The sequence below is a fragment of the Schistocerca cancellata genome, chromosome 5 (assembly GCF_023864275.1).
Source record: "Schistocerca cancellata isolate TAMUIC-IGC-003103 chromosome 5, iqSchCanc2.1, whole genome shotgun sequence".
Lineage (NCBI taxonomy): Eukaryota > Metazoa > Arthropoda > Insecta > Orthoptera > Acrididae > Schistocerca > Schistocerca cancellata.
In genome coordinates, this window is record NC_064630.1 from 640,450,024 (window position 1) to 640,466,530 (window position 16,507).

Here is a 16,507-nt window from a genome sequence, read left to right on the forward strand (position 1 = left end):
CACAGACTTTATCTTATTTTGGAGCACATTGAAAAATTCTTTCTGAAGGAATCTATATGGTTCTGTCTCACACTGTGATTAAAATGAAGACAATAATATGCTGATTGTTTTAATAATTATCTCATGGGTCTTGGTAATTACCTTCAGGCAAACAGAACATTGGCAGTTGGACTTTTATTTGGGTGCTATAAGGCACTGACACCTACAGTGTACTGGTATGAGGATTCCTGGCACTATGCTCTCAGGAGAGGAGCATTGGTGGGTGGTTGCAGGTGCAATATGACACTCCTTTTTAAATTTAACTGTTAGTTGATTGGGAGCTTGAAGTTCTGGAACTAAATCCATGACCTTTTTTTATATGTCTTCAACTTGTCTGTCTGTTAGTCTAGGTATTATCATACATCAGTGCAAACACAGTATATAGTTCATAAAGTTAACTGTAGAATATGAACTGCAAAAAATTACTGTATTTTGCAGTAGTAGAGTAATTTTCAGTGTCTTTTATGTGACAACCAGTGGCTTTGTGGGAACTATAATTGCTTATTAATCAAACACACATTTTTCAGCAAATAACTAACTGGGTTTACTAGTCTGTGTTTGTTGCCAATAAATAAAGGCTTAAATATCATCATATTATAGTTTGTAATTAAATTTCATTGCCAAGTTGATCACAGTCCATTGCCAAAGTAGATAAATTTTTACAAATCCATAATTTGGCTTCATTCCTGAATTTATGACTACACCAGCTGTGCACACATGTTGCTGTAAGCAGTCCAGAAAAAACTAAGTCCAACAGGTCTTCACTATATGGTGACGTAGATGCAATTTCTGTCATCCCTGTGACCAAAATGAGATTTTTCTTCACTGTGTCCCAGAAGCAACTCCATTATACTATGCTATTGATAATGTCTCAGTGCACTCATTTCTTTATTGATTGCAACTCCCATTGGTCCTGTACCAGCTGCTATAGTCATTTCTGCTGCCAGTTACTATGTTGTTGTTGTTGTTGTTGTTGTTGTTGTTGTTGTCTTCATTCCTGAGACTGGTTTGATGCAGCTCTCCATGCTACCCTACCCTGTGCAAGCTCCTTTATCTCCCAGTACCTACTGCAACCTACATCCTTCTAAATCTGCTTAGTGTATTCATGTCTTGGTCTCCTTCTACGATTTTTACCCTCCACGCTGCCCTCCAATACTAAATTGTTGATCCCTTGATGCCTCAGAACATGTCCTACCAACCGATCCCTTCTTCTAGTCAAGCTGTGCCACAAACTCCTCTTCTCCCCAATTCTATTCAATACCTCCTCATTAGTTATGTGATCTATCCATCTAATCTTCAGCATTCTTCTGTAGCACCACATTTCGAAAGCTTCTATTCTCTTCTTATCCAAACTATTTATCGTCCATGTTTCACTTCTATACATGGCTACGCTCCCTATAAATACTTTCAGAAACGACTTCCTGACACTTAAATCTATACTCTATGTTGACAAATTTCTCTTCTTCAGAAACACTTTCCTTGCCATTGCCAGTCTGCATTTTATATCCTCTCTACTTCAACCATCATCAGTTATTTTGCTCCCCAAATAGCTAAACTCCTTTACCACTTTAAGTGTCTCATTTCCTAATCTAATTCCCTCAGCATCACCGGACTTAATTCAACTACATTCCATTATCCTCGTTTTGCTTTTGTTGTGTTCATCTTATATCCTCCTTTCAAGACACTGTCCATCCATACAGTTACTATAAATTACATGAAATTCACAAACTTATAGATCATTTTTTAGAAGGATGTGGAGCATTTTCCATAAATTATGACATCTATTTTACTAAACAGCTAACCTTGTTCATGGCACCATACCCAGTTGCAGTTTTCCTATTTAACAGTTTCCCGGGGAAACAAAAATTTGATTTTAAGTATTTCATGTAATTATTGAGCAAATTTAAAGAAGTATAAGCTTCTGTTAGAGGTTTAACACAGTAACACAAGTATTACAGTTAGCAGTTTTGTATATGTCTTGAGGCAGTGTAACTTGCCACATGCCAGTACCCAGCTATATTCATCCAGTATTTGAAAAGGAAACTACATAGTGACTTACAACATGCTTTTACACACAGTTTTCTTGCTGACACCACCCACAAAATGGTGAAATGAAAAAAAAAAAGTTAATCACTTAACTAGATTTTGCTGTTCATGCAGTAAAAGTGCTGCATCAGGCATGACATTTTAATTTATTGCTTCTTTACTACTAATTCTATTTGCAACAAATTTTTCAGACAGCATTCAAATATGCCACTTAATGTGATTACATCTACACGCAATTTGGATGCATAGACCCTGAGAAATCAGTACCCAGAACAAGCACCTCTGGTCATAATAAAGGCCTTGATATGCCTGGGCATTGAGTCAGAGCTTGGATGGCATGTACAGGTACAGCTGCCCATGCAGCTTGAACACGATACCACAGTTCATCAGGAGAAGTGACCAGCATATTGTGACGAGCCAGTTGCTCGGCCACCATTAACCAGACGTTTTCAATTGGTGAGAATTCTGGAGAATGTGCTGGCCAGGAGAGCAGTCGAACTTTTTCTGTATCCAGAAAGGCCCATACAGGACCTGCAACATGTGGTCGTGCATTATCCTGCTGAAATGTAGGGTTTCGCAGAGATCGAATGCAGGGTAGAGCCACAGGTCGTAACACATCTGAAATGTAGTGTCAACTATTCAAAGTGCCGTCAATGCGAACAAGAGATGATGGAGATGTGTAACCAATGGCACCCCATACCATCACACCGGGTGATACGCCAATATGGCGATGACGAATACATGCTTCCAATGTGCGTTCACCGCAGTGTCGCCAAACACGGTTGGGACCATCATGATGCTGCAAACAGAACCTGGATTCATCCGAAAAAATGACGTTTTGCCATTCGTGCATCCAGGTTCGTCGTTGAGTACACCTTCGCAGGCACTCCTGTCTGTGATGCAGTGTCAAGGGTAACCAAAGCCATGGTCTCCGAGCTGATAGTCCATGCTGCTGCAAATGTCATTGAACTGTTCGTGCAGATGGTTGTTGTCTTGCAAACGTCCCCATCTGTTGACTCAGGGATCGAGACATGGCTGCACGATCCTTTACAGCCATGCGGATAAGATGCCTGCCATCTCGACTACTAATGATACGAGGCCGTTGGGATCCAGCACGGCATTCCGTATTACCCTCCTAAACCCATCGATTCCATATTCTGCTAACAGTCATTGGGTCTTGACCAACGCAAGCAGCAATGTCACGATACGATAAACCACAATCGCGATAGGCTACAATTCGACCTTTATCAAAGTAGAAAACGTGATGGTACGCATTTCTCCTCCTTACACGAGGCATCACAACAACGTTTCATTAGGCAACACCGGTCAACTGCTGTTTGTGTATGAGAAATCGGTTAGAAACTTTCCTCATGTCAGCACATTGTAGGTGTCGCCACCGGCATCAACCTTGTGGGAATGCTCTGAAAAGCTAATAATTTGCATATCACAGCATCTTCGTCCTGTGGGTTAAATTTCGCGTCTGTAGCACGTCAGCTTCGTGGTGTAGCAATTTTAATGACCAGTAGTGTTACTAAGAAAAACATGTTAAAATTTTCACCATCGTCATCTTCTACAGTATACAGTCCATTGTTGGGTCTGCTTGGAATGTACACTGTTTATCAGCTCTCCCACCATTCTTCCCTCTCCACTTTGTCCAAATCTTCTCCTCTCTTCTTTGTACAGTCATACATGCCAACAATGCCATCTGTCTCTCGGCCTTCTTCTAGGTCTAGATCTCTTACCACATTTCATGAGCCGGACTTGGTATCCTGCCAACTCCTATGCTTGTAACATGTACTACACACCATCTAAATCTTGCCACTTTTGTGGTCTTTTGCAGTGGCTTCTGATTCGCTGTTTCCCTCACCTTCTTATTCCTTACTCTGTTGATTCTTGTTAGGCTGATCATGCTTCTTTAATATTTCATTTTGCAAGCCTGTATCCCGCCCACCTGCTTTTTCTTCAGTACTAACGTTTCTGACGCGTATGTGCGTGATGAAGCATAATGTTTGTTACAACATTTGTTGGTGTTTTGGTGTTAAGAGTGTGGTTTGAAAAGTTCAGAGAATGGAATAGATAAAAGTACTTACATCACTGAAACTTTTTTTTTTATTTTTCAATGTAATCTCCTTGTAGATTAATGCATTTGGTCCAACGATGTTCCAGTACCTTGATACCACCTCGAAAATGAATTTCCTCCAGGCCTGCAAAATAGTTGTCAACTCTGGCTATCAGTTCTTTGTTTGAAGTGAATCTTCGTCTTCCAAGAAAAATTTTCAGTTTTGGGAAGAGCTGGAAGTCTGATGGAGCCATATCAGGTGAATAAGGAGAGTGTGGCAACAATTCATACCTTAGTTTGTGTAATTTTGCAATGGCGATGGCACATGTGTGCGGGCACGCATTAAGAGTCCATCTTGCAGATAATTTTTTCATTTCTAAAATATGATATACACTTTCAGATGACATCTAGCAAGTATGATCAATTTCATGCACTTTCAATCAGTGATCCTCCATAACCATTTTGTGCACTTTTGCAATGATTTCTGGAATAGTGACACATCTTGGCCGACCACTGCATGGATCATCATCTAAGCTCTCCTAACCAAATTTAAATTCACTTATCCACTTGGCAATGGTTGAATATGAAGGAGCAGAGGCCCCCAGTGTATTCTGGAAATTGGCATGAATGTCCTTTGCTTTCGTACCTTTCTTTGCGAAGGACTTAACCACTGCTCGAATCTTGATTTTTTTTTTTTTTTCCATCTCTTCAAATCACTACATGGGAACAACAACAGAACCACGTCACTGCCACATCTCTCTTCCAAGAACACTGATGTGGCATGTGTTTACAGACAACAGTCCATTGAATATCATGTGAACAAATCGTTGCGCTAGTGCTGACCTCTCATGGTGATTCAGAGAACTTTTCAAACCACCCTCGAAGATCCTTTTTCCAGATCAGGCTTCTCACAACACTCAGCAGAAATCCATGGGCTTGCATCACTTTTAACTAATCTTGTGTCATTCGCCCCCCCCTCCTGCCCCCCGCTCCTCACTGTCTTCCAGTGTGGCCACCAGGTACTTGAAACTTTCCACTCTTTCTGTAGCACTTGCCCTCTCAACACTTAATACTCATTATTACTCTCCACTTATTCCTCATTGTCACCGTCACTTTACTCTTTTTTGCATTAAATTTCAATCCATTAGTCCCACAACTTCCTTTCGTGCATGTAGGCTTTCTTGCTCCTCTCCTGCTCTATTTCCCCACACCATCAAATCATCTGCAAACATCATTGCTTTCCTATTCTAATATCTTTTTCATACAGTCACTTCTGTCATTATTTCATCCATAACACTGATGAAATGAAGAGCAGATAGCACACTCCCTTGCATCAGCTCCTTTCTCTTTTCCAAGCAGCCTGTCTTCTCTCCTCCTACTTGTACACAACTCATACTTCCTTCATAACTTCCCCTTATTCTTCTCACAATCAGACCTCCATTTCCCTTTTCTGAAGTGTTTCCCTGATCTTGTTTCTTTTCACACTGTCATATGCCTTCTCGGTTTCCACAAATACCATTACTAAATCTTTATCATATTTGCAGTGCTAGTGTTGGAGCTGCCTTACACTAAAAATTATATTCACTGTCAACCTTCCAGGTCTATGCTGATATTATTCACATTGTGCACCTCTCAGACTTCCTTCCACTATATTCTATACTGTTTTTTCCCCATATCTTCTCCAATATCCTGGCAGCATGGCACATCAGAGTAACTCCCCTATAAACATAGCATAGTTTCATACAATCCGTCTTAACAACTGCTACTATGATCCCCTTTTTCCAGTCTCAGGAGTCCTCCTTTCTACCCATACTTTTCTCATGACCCTTTAGAGCCACTGATCTCCACCAGTGCTAGCTGCTCTCACCATCTCCACACTTACTTCATCCAATTCATGTGCTTTTCATCATTTCACACTGTGAGGACAGATCGTGAGTCGTGCTTGGGTAGCTCAGTCGGTTGAACACTTGCCTGCAAAAGGGAAAGGTTCAAAGTTCGTGTCTCGGTCCAGCACACACTTTTAATCTGCCAGGAAGTTTCATATCAGCGCACACTCCAATGCGGAGTGAAATTTCACTCTGGATTTCCAGAATGTTCTGAAATCCATGACTGTCCCACTCCTGCCACACACCTTGGTTGTCACCATCGATGCCATCTCCCTCTATATCAACACCCCCACCCACATACATGATCTGTCTGCTGCTGAACATTTCCTCAGTCAGTGCCCATCTGATTCCAGACCTATGACATCTTTCTTGCTCACCTTAATCAACTTTGTACTTACCAACAGTTACTTCACCTTTGAGGGGCGGACATACAAACAGATCAGGAATATGGCTATGAGAACCGGGATGGCTCCTTCCAGTGCCAGCCTCTTCATGGGTTGCTTAGATGGAGCTTTCCTGGGATGCATAAGTCTTCAGTCCCTGGTTTGGTTTAGATACATTGATGACATCTTTCCCCTATAAGGCTAATATTTTAAAATTCCTGGAATCTCTAAATACCTTCTCCCAATTAAATTTCACACGGTCCTATTTGGAATCCCATGCCACTTTCCTTCATGTTGATATCATCCTCACCAAAGGCCAGCTACACACTTGTGTCCATATTAAACATACTAACAAACAACAGGACTTACATTTTGACAGTTGCCATTCTTTCCATATCAACCATTCCCTCCCATACAGCCTTGGCATTCAAGACAAATATATTTGTTCGGATGCAGACTCTTTACAGCGATACGCCACCACGCTCAGCTCAGCCTTCACTGGATCTAATTATCCCAACAGCCTAGTTCAAAAGCAGATTTGCCAGGCCATCACATACAATCCTGGTACTGCTGATACCTCCAAAAAACAACTTTAGAGTGCACCATTTGTCACCTAGTATTATCCTGGTCTTGATTGTATTAATCAGCTATTTCAAAAAGGCCATTACTTCTTAAAATCATGCTCTGAAATGAGATCCATCCTGTCTGAGATTTTGCCCACCACACCTAGAATAGCATTTCATCACCCTCCCAATCTCTGCAATATCCTTGTCAGGCCCAATGCTCCTTCTACACCCATCTCCCTACCCTATGGCTCCTATCCCTGTGACCATCCCTGGTGCAAGATTTGCCTTATGTGTCCTCCTACCACCAACTATTCCAGCTGTGTAACTGGCAAAACATATATTATCAAAGGGTGAGCCACCCGTGAAACAACACGACATGTATCAGCTGTTATGTAAAAACTGTTCGGCCTTTTACATTGGCATGACTGCCACCCAGTTTCAGTCAGAATGAATGGACGTAGACAGAGGGCGTATACAGCAACACACAATATCCCATTGTAGAGCATGCTCTACAACAAGACAGTCATGACCTCAGTGCATGTTCACCAAATGCACCATCTGGATTCTTCCCCCAGACACCAATTTCTCATAACTCTGCAGGGGGGGAACTGGTGCTGCAACATGCCCTTGGTTCTTGCCACCCACCTGGCCTTATTTTACATTAATTCCTCCCGTCTCAGCATTTCTTCACAGTAACTACTCCTTTCTTCACTCCATTTCAGTTTTCTACTTGTTTCATTTTCTGACCTGTATTTTTGCCATCCCCCCTCCCACCTCTGTTACATACAATGCACTTAGCTTTTCACTCTTATTAGCTCACGAATGATGTTTTAGTAGTAATCTCTGTCTTGCACATTACCCCATCTTTTACCTTTAAGCTCTCAGGTTTTCAAATCTCGTCCAGTGCAGACACAGCAATAAGTCTTTCCCTCTCATCCCGCCTGGTAAGTCTCCCCTGACCCAGGGTTCTGGGTGACTTTTCTGAACCGTATCCCTTTCCCTAAACCTCTCCACTCCTTTTCCTTCACCACTCTTCCTTCCCCTTCAACTCTTGTGACAGAAGAAGGAGCCACTGGCTTCAAAAGCTAGTAAAAGTTAAACCTTTTTTTGTTCTCCTGCCACTGCTTGATGAGTAGATTTTTTGTGTGTCCATTTGCATTATGTTAGGAGGTAAACTTTTCCTTGTGAATATCTTGTATATTTTTTTTATTTATTTCTGTGCCATTCCCTCATACTATGCAAGAATTATTCTCATGGAGTGTTGCATAGTGAACCTACGTACTTTTTTCGGCTATGCTGATAAGCAAATGAGAAAATGTTATAATGATGTGAAGAATGCACTGCCATATGAGGTTGACTTGCTGTCTACAGTGTCTTCTCAGTGTTTATAGTGCTGTGCTCAATATTTGGCAACTGTTCATATTTGGATACACATTAGCTCTAACTCACTTATTCCAGTTTTAACCATTGATAATTAAAAACTCCTCTTCTGTTTTTTAGACTAATAATTTAGATGTTTTGTGAAACAACTGTGTAACTGAAATCCAAATCACTCAGTAATTCTTACAAAATTCACTATAACATCATATATTCTGGAACCACAACATTTTGTTTATGTTTCACTGAAATTTAGTCCAGGTATGAGAGTTTGAAATGAATAAAAAACTATTTAAAATGTTTGATGTTGTGCATCTCGAACTCTGTATATTTCATTTAAGTTATTCCAGGGAATGCCTCAATTTCAGTAGTAAGTTTGTCTTGTCAATGGAAACATTTTTAACAATTTTTCCAGCTCTACTCTTCTGGCAAGATATTACCTAAACCACAGTTGTGCCCAGATGCAATTTATAACTTGATGTCAGACTGCTGGGATCTAGATCCATACAGAAGAAAGAAACCACAGGCTATAATGAGAGACATTAATCAGATATTGTATGAAGGTATGTTTCTATCACAGTCAGCCAAGGAAGCAAATTACTACCCACTTCATAGCTTAGCTAATAATGGATAAATACTTTATGGCTACAAGATTATCAAATTCACAACTACTCACTTCCATTGTTTTATATTATTTTCAGTTTTCAACTCAAGAAGAGCTCATTCCTATGCATCACCATTTCCAAAACTTTTTAAGCCATTTACAAAGGATTATAGCACTTCAAAGCTTAGTATTTCATCCATGGGAACAGGTATGTAATTTTATCAACATTTTTTACTATCCTATATTTAACATTCATTTATTGTTGTTCATTTAAAATGAGACATTGCCAGGTAAAAGGAACATGGCTGTAAATCTTTTATTTTTAGCTTTACAATTTTTATATATACGTTTTTTAGTTAATGAAAGAAAACTAGTGTATTCTGTCACTTTTACCCTCATTTGGTCAATAAAATTGTGTATACAGTAATTTAATTGTCAGGGAGTACTGAATTTCTACATTAAAACTTTGTAAGTAGGCTTATGTAGGGTATTTGGAGTCTTATGTGCAAGCATCTTTCAGTTAAGACTTTCAGCATTTCTGTGATGCTCTTCCATGAGTCCAACAAACCTGTGACTATTTGTGTTGCCCTTCTTTTTGTACATTCAGTATTCTGTTAATCGTATTTGGTATGGGTTCCACAAATTTGAGCAAGATTCTAGGATGTATTACATGAGTATTTTGTAGGCATACTCCTTTGTAGACTACTGGCATTTTTCTATTTTCCTACACTAATGAATGAAAGTCTCCCAGCTGGTTTACCTATGATTAAGTTTAAGTGATCATTCCATTCCATTTCATTTTCTCACAGGTTGTTATACTCGGGTATTTGTATGAGGTGACTTACTACAGTTGTGAATCACTGATATTTTAGTCATAAGATAGCATCTATTGAGCTTTGTGAAGTTCACAATATTACTTTTCTGACTTGTAGAGTAAGCTTCCAGTCAGTGCACCTCTTTGAAATATTACTACGATCTGACTGAAAATTTGTGCATCTTTCTTTCACGTGGTTCTTCATTATTCATAACTGCATCATCTGTAAAAAATCTGAGGTTATTATATGTATTGTTTGCCAGATCATTTATATACAACATGAGCTGAACAATTTCCATTAATAACTGATGGAGTTGTATGGAGTCATATGATTTTTTGGAAGTTAGACATATTGTATTCACCTGACTGCTGTGATCCGCAGCTTTCAGGATGTCATTTGAGAAAGTGTGTGTTTGGTTTTTCATGCCCAGTGTTTAATTATGAAGTCTGTAGTGATTGACATGGAGGAGATAATTCTGTTTGAGGTACCTCATTAGGTTTGATCTGAGAACTACATCTGTATGTATACACTGCAAGCTGTGTTATGGTATGTGGCAGAGGGTACTTATTGTACCACTCTCTCTTTCCCTCTTCACTGTTTCGGTTGTGAATGGTGCATGGGTAGAATGATTTTTGGTAAGCCTTCATGTGAGCTTCAATCAGTCTAATTTCTTTCCATGAGAGATATGTAGAAAAAAAACAGTAGTTTGGCTGACACATCTAGGAGCATACACTCCAAGAATTTTAACAGTAAATCAAACCATGATGCATGATGTAGACTTCTTGTCTCTGTACTTCGCTATTTCCTCTATCAATCCTGTCTGGTATGAGTGCCAGACTGAAGTGCAGTATTTCAGCATCAATCAAACAAGGCTTTTATATGCTACCACCTACATGAATGGACTACACTTACTGAGGATTCTTGCAATCAATAAAACAATGTATTCTCTTTGCCAGGAAATCATCAGTCCAATCGCAGAGCTAGCTGATAATCTGTATGCTCGTATTTTATTCGTTAAGTGACAGGTCAGAACTCTATGGAATGAAATGACTTCTAGAAGTCAAGGAAGGTGGCATCAATGTGGATGCTGATATTTATTGCCTTTTGGGTTTTGTGAACGAACAGAATGAGCCATTTCACATGATACTTGTTTGTGAAATCCGAGTTGATTCCTACAGAAGAGATTTTTCAGCCTCCAGAAAGGTCATATTATGCTAACATAAAATGTGTACTGAAATTCTGCACCACAGTGAGGTCAACAATGTAGGCATATAGTTGTGTGCATCTGTTCAATGACCCATTTTGAAAGCAGGAATGATTTGCACATTTTTCAATCACTGGGAACCAGTCGCTCCTCCAGTGACATTGGTAGAGTTCTGCAGAACAGAATCAACTTTGTTTGCATACTCTTATGTAGACTCATATAGATATTCCTTCAGGTTCTGTCAATTTTCATCTTTTGAGTGACTTTAGTTGACTTCCTATCCCATGGTTGTTTATTTTGATGTATCTCGTTTTGACATTTGAGTGATGATGAAAAGAAAGATCCATAAAAATGAAATGATCGTATGGCATTAATGGCCAGAAAATCCATCTGGGGTTGTTTAGCTGCCTAGTGCAATTTTTTTAATTTGATGCTACTTTGGCAACTTGCATATTGATGATGATGAAATGATTATGAATTATGAGGACAACAAAACACCCATTTTCTAAGCAGATAAAATCTCTTACCCAGCTGGGAATCAAACCGGGGGCCCCATGATCTAGGGGCAGCAGTGCTAATCACAAGACCATGATGTGCGGACTGCAAAACTCACAGTAGGATCTTCGTTAGTTGAAAGTTTGGAAAAACAAATTTAGTGTTTCACCCTTCTCTCTGTCGTCCTCCTTTGGAATGCAACTGTGATCACTGAATATCCAACCAGACAACTTTGGCCCATATACTGATTTAACAGAACATTTAAACATTGTAGGATTTTCTGTCAGCTCAGTAGTTCGAATTTTTGCTTTCAAATTTGTTTAATGCTTCACTCAGGGCCCACCATATGCTAACATTGGCTTTGTTCTTTACCATGCTCTGGTTTTAGCCAGACTGGCTTATGGTTGTCAGGTTTATGGCTCGGTGGTTACTTCCACTCTGAAACTACTTGACCCTGTTCATCTTTTTGCGGTGCGTCTGGTATCAGTGCCTTTTGCACTAGTCATGCCTACAGTGTCCTCGCAGAAGTGGGGCTTCCCCTTCTACAAGTATGATGGAGTCAACTCCTGGTTTCTTACACAACTGGCACTAGACAATTCCCTGACCATCCCGTATACCCTGTCCTCTCGCAAATACCTTAGAACATCCAAGAGACCTTCATGAAACAGCTGTGCAGACGGTGTCAGTGTAGAGCTGAACATGCAAGTGTTTCTCTGACTGTTGGCGGGTTACCTCTACGAGTGGCAGTGCCCTCGGAGTACGGTTTTGTTTGGCTCCCCCCTCATAACTGTCTAAGGTGTATTATACAATACTCTTGAACTTTGTCCATTTACAATCAATATTTTCAGTTTCAGAGACGAATTTTTCATGTTAACTGGTCAAGTAATGTGGAATCATTTCCACTGACTGTGCAGAAACAACCTTCTTATGTTTCTGTTTGACACATAGTCATTGATGTTGTAATGGCCGTATGATCATTGATACCCTGCTCTGTGTTACTGAATCGTAAAGTTCAGGCCAGTTTTTAACCAAGAGATCTAAGACAGTGCCCTCATGGGTCGGTTCTCTAATTAAATGCTCAAGGTAATTTTCTGATAAGGCATTTAGAATATATTGTGAGATTCTATAGCCGATGGATGTCAGTGGTATTTAATAGTTGTTTTGTAGGTCACTTCCACTACCTTATTTGTGGGTGAGTGTAACTTGTGCTTTCTTTGAACTGCTTTGCATGGTTTTTTGTTCAGTTGCTCTGTGGTACATTATTGTTCGATTACTCTGTGGTATATCATTGGTAAGAGAAGGGGTCCTCACCTGCAAATTCTGTGTAGACTCTGACAAGGACTTCATCAGGTTCTGCGGCCTTGTTCAGTTTATGTAATTTCAGGTGTTTCCTCAATGCCACTGACACTAATATCTAAGTCAGTCATTTCTCTAGTGTTACGAGAATTAAAATAAGGTAGTACCCCTGAATTTTCCTTTGTAAGGAAACATTTGAAAAAGAGTTTAGCATTTCTACTCCTGCTTTGCTACCCATAATTTCTTTTCTTGTGTCAGTCATCAGTGTCTGGACCCTAACTACTGTGCCACTGATATCCTTTCTATATGACCTGTATTTCTTTGAGTATTGTGAGTGGCGTTTTGATAAGTGTTTGCTACGGTGTTCAATGAGGGCTTCAAGCATTGCCCATTTAACTGCCAAATGCATTTGAGTTAGCATCTCTCTCTCTCTCTCTCTACTCTGTCTTTTTTATGCTTGTTGTTCTTTAGTCACTGTTTCCTTAGAAGGGTCCCTCCCAACACAAACTTTTGTAGTACGTGCATATCTCTCCAGAGCTCAGTGACAGTGATGTATGATGCTAACACAAGACAGAAGATGGGATGAGAAGTTACGGAAACAGCAAGAAGTAGAGTGAATTATTGTGAACTTTTAGTAACATTCCAGAAAATGAAATTAAGTTTTGGACGAAGTTATCACAATGGATAGAATAAATATATTGCAGATAAGGAGACATATTCTGAAGACACATACAAGAAAATGTGTGGAGTGAGTGCAGACCCAAATGGTTAATGAGTGAATGCCAAAATTCTCTTCAGAGATTCATTTCATAACAAAACCTTCTCACAATGTGAATTTAAGATTACTACCTGTTTATTTGAATAATAATTTGGAACAAAGATCTCGGCCATCCAACAAAGTCAAACCCCGCAAACATTTGATGAAGTTGTAGGAGGTTGCTGACTATCAAACAGTTGGTAGTACTGCCCTCTTATAGCTGTATTACAAATCTTAATGCTAATAGGGTAATGGAAAATTCTGGCAGAATGTAACCTACACTACTAAATCATTTACAAATCTTAATGCCTTTCATGCCTAGCCACGTATGATTCAAGACAATGTTTTTTAGTCTTTGTCCACAGTGCATGCTGTGATCTGTCTCTGGCGTAATCCCATGAGAGACTCAGCTTTAGTCCTTATTGAGGATGTTACCTGCTGCATTAATTTCCATCTCAGTATTGATATACGTGGTGTATGAAAAAGGATTGTCCAATTTGGCACGTCTATATTTATGAAACTAATGAATGTATGTAATGAATTTTGCTTTTTGATAAACGGGAAACTCAGAAAGTTTTTTTTTTTTCCATTCATAGGTGTTCACTATGCTCCACTTGATATGCATGGCATATGTCAGTGCGGTATTCAAAATGTTCCCACACTACAGCGAGTATGTCTTTAGTTACAGCTTCCTCAGCTGCTTTTACATAATGTCTCAGTTCGTTCATTGTTGTTGGTAATGGAGGCACATAAACAGTCTTTTATAAACCCCCACAAGAAATAATCCCATACAGTCAAGTCCGGTGACCTTAGAGGCCAGTAATGTAAGGCTGAATCATTTGGTTCAGTGCGACCAATCCATTGTTCAGTAATCTTTTGATTTAAAAATTCCTGCACTTCCAGATGTCATTGTGGCAGTGCCCTATCCTGTTGGTAAATGAAGTCTTCAACTGTGTGAAAAGAAAGTTCTCAAGCATATCGAGATATATGCTTCCTATAACAGTGTTCTCTGCAAAGAAAAATGGACCATATACCTTTTCCCATGAAAACTGCACAAAACACATTAAATTTTGGATAGTTCCTCTCATGTTGTACAACTTCATTTGATTGTTCCGTACCCCATATTCTCACATTATGACAGTTCGCCTTTCCATTTAAGTGTAATGTTGCTTCATCACTAAACACTAAGTGTGGAAGAAAACTATCATCCTCCATCTTGCCAAGAATGAAATTACAGAACTCCTAACATTGTTGTTTGTCACCTTCACAAAGAGCTCGGAGTTACTGAATTTTGTATGGTTTCATGTATAAATGTCGACCCAAAACACTCCAAACGGACATCGATAGCATGGTGAGCTGCATTGCAAACGGATTTCTGCAGACACCTTATGGTACTAAGGTGGATGTGTTCAATGTCTGTGTCAGACACTCGGGGATGTCCCGGCAATTTGCCTTTACACAAAAATCCTGTTTCTTGGGATTGTTCATGCCATTGTCTAATGCTCTGTGCTCTAGGAGGATCCACACCATACCTAGTACAAAAGTCATTCTGAACATTTATTACTGACCTGCACTGCACAAAACATAGAACACAAAACACTTTCTGTTGTAACAACACCATTTTTACTAGAACTGAAGTGGGCCTACACTGCTGTTACCTAGTGGGAACCATGTAAAACCCTACAGTTTGCTCTTTCCTATAATACATTCTTCAAGTGCATATCTCAAATAACAGAGTTTTTATTTTTTTTTATTTTTATTTGGCGATTCTTTTTTATACATCCTGTATCATTGAATATAAATTGGTGCTCACTTTGTAGTTTATCTTCTGCAGTGACAAATTATCTGCATGGTAATTTATATATGTTGGGTATTCTGTGTCCCTTATCATGTTTCATGTATACCAGCCCCCAAAAAATGCCCCCAACAGATAAGGAATTGGTGTATCATATTACATTAGTGATCCACTGTGAAAGCATTGAAGAAAAATAGTGCCTGATGTTGTTGTACAATACTGAGACATGATAATAATAATAATAATAATAATAATAACAATAATAATAAATAATTGCCATAAATGATGACAGATATGTGGGACTCATTTAACATATACCAAATGAAAGGCTCCATGATATGGGAGGTGCTGTATTCACAGCAATAGATAAGAATTTTTAGTCAACTGAAGTAGCAATTAAGTCTTCATGCAAATGATTCAGTTCAGAATAACTATCAAGAATAGGATAAAAGAAGTAATTGAATACTTCTATTGGCCACCAGACACATGTGCTGAATTAACTGAGAACTACAGAAAAAAACCTAAATTTACTAGTACTTTAGTCCACAATAAATAAGGAGACCTTTGCTACATACATACTTGATATTGATTTCCAGTAAGCCACAAGAATTTGTATATCATTTCTTTTAAAATTGGAGATCATTTGTTGTCAGCTTTTGTACTTTCTGAACATAATTTTTTAATGTATTTTTCTTTATTTTGCTAGTACTGTGTTTCACACCTGAAAATCAAAATACCAATCTTGAATATGTAAGGTAACATAGAAAACATTTAAAATATCAACCGAACAAAAAAATGTGTTTTTTCCCCCTTTTTCAAAGCCGCAGTAACAGTGACATGCAGAATAAGTAATTAAAATTTAATTTTCAGAAATGACAGATCTTGATTATCCGAGAGTCAATGGGACTCTGGATGGAGATAATGTGTCAATAGGTGGTCTTTCAACACGATATAGTGGAGGCAGTAGCTTGGAAGGTGCGTGGTTACTAGACAGAGAATCAAAGGTAAGTTTATCGATTGCATTTCGTGATAAGTATGAAATTTTGGATTATGTCTGTTACTTACACAGTGAGCGAGATGCACAGTAATACATATTGTGTCAGAATAGTACCCTTTTCCATCTCCAGTAATTAATTAATACTACACTCACAGTGGTTTTAATGTGAGCAACAGGTTCTACATCCA

The 16,507-nt window shown here is 39.0% G+C and overlaps 1 protein-coding gene across 1 annotated transcript in view; it reads left to right on the plus strand.

The window, feature by feature from the left end:
* The window catches only part of LOC126187914 (tyrosine-protein kinase hopscotch), a 157,961-nt gene that overhangs the window by 78,651 nt on the left and 62,803 nt on the right, over positions 1–16,507 (plus strand). The window contains exons 10-12 of the mRNA XM_049929271.1: positions 8,772–8,919; positions 9,058–9,168; positions 16,193–16,326. Of these exons, the coding sequence (XP_049785228.1) occupies positions 8,772–8,919; positions 9,058–9,168; positions 16,193–16,326 (393 nt within the window). The remainder of the gene's footprint in view (positions 1–8,771; positions 8,920–9,057; positions 9,169–16,192; positions 16,327–16,507) is intronic.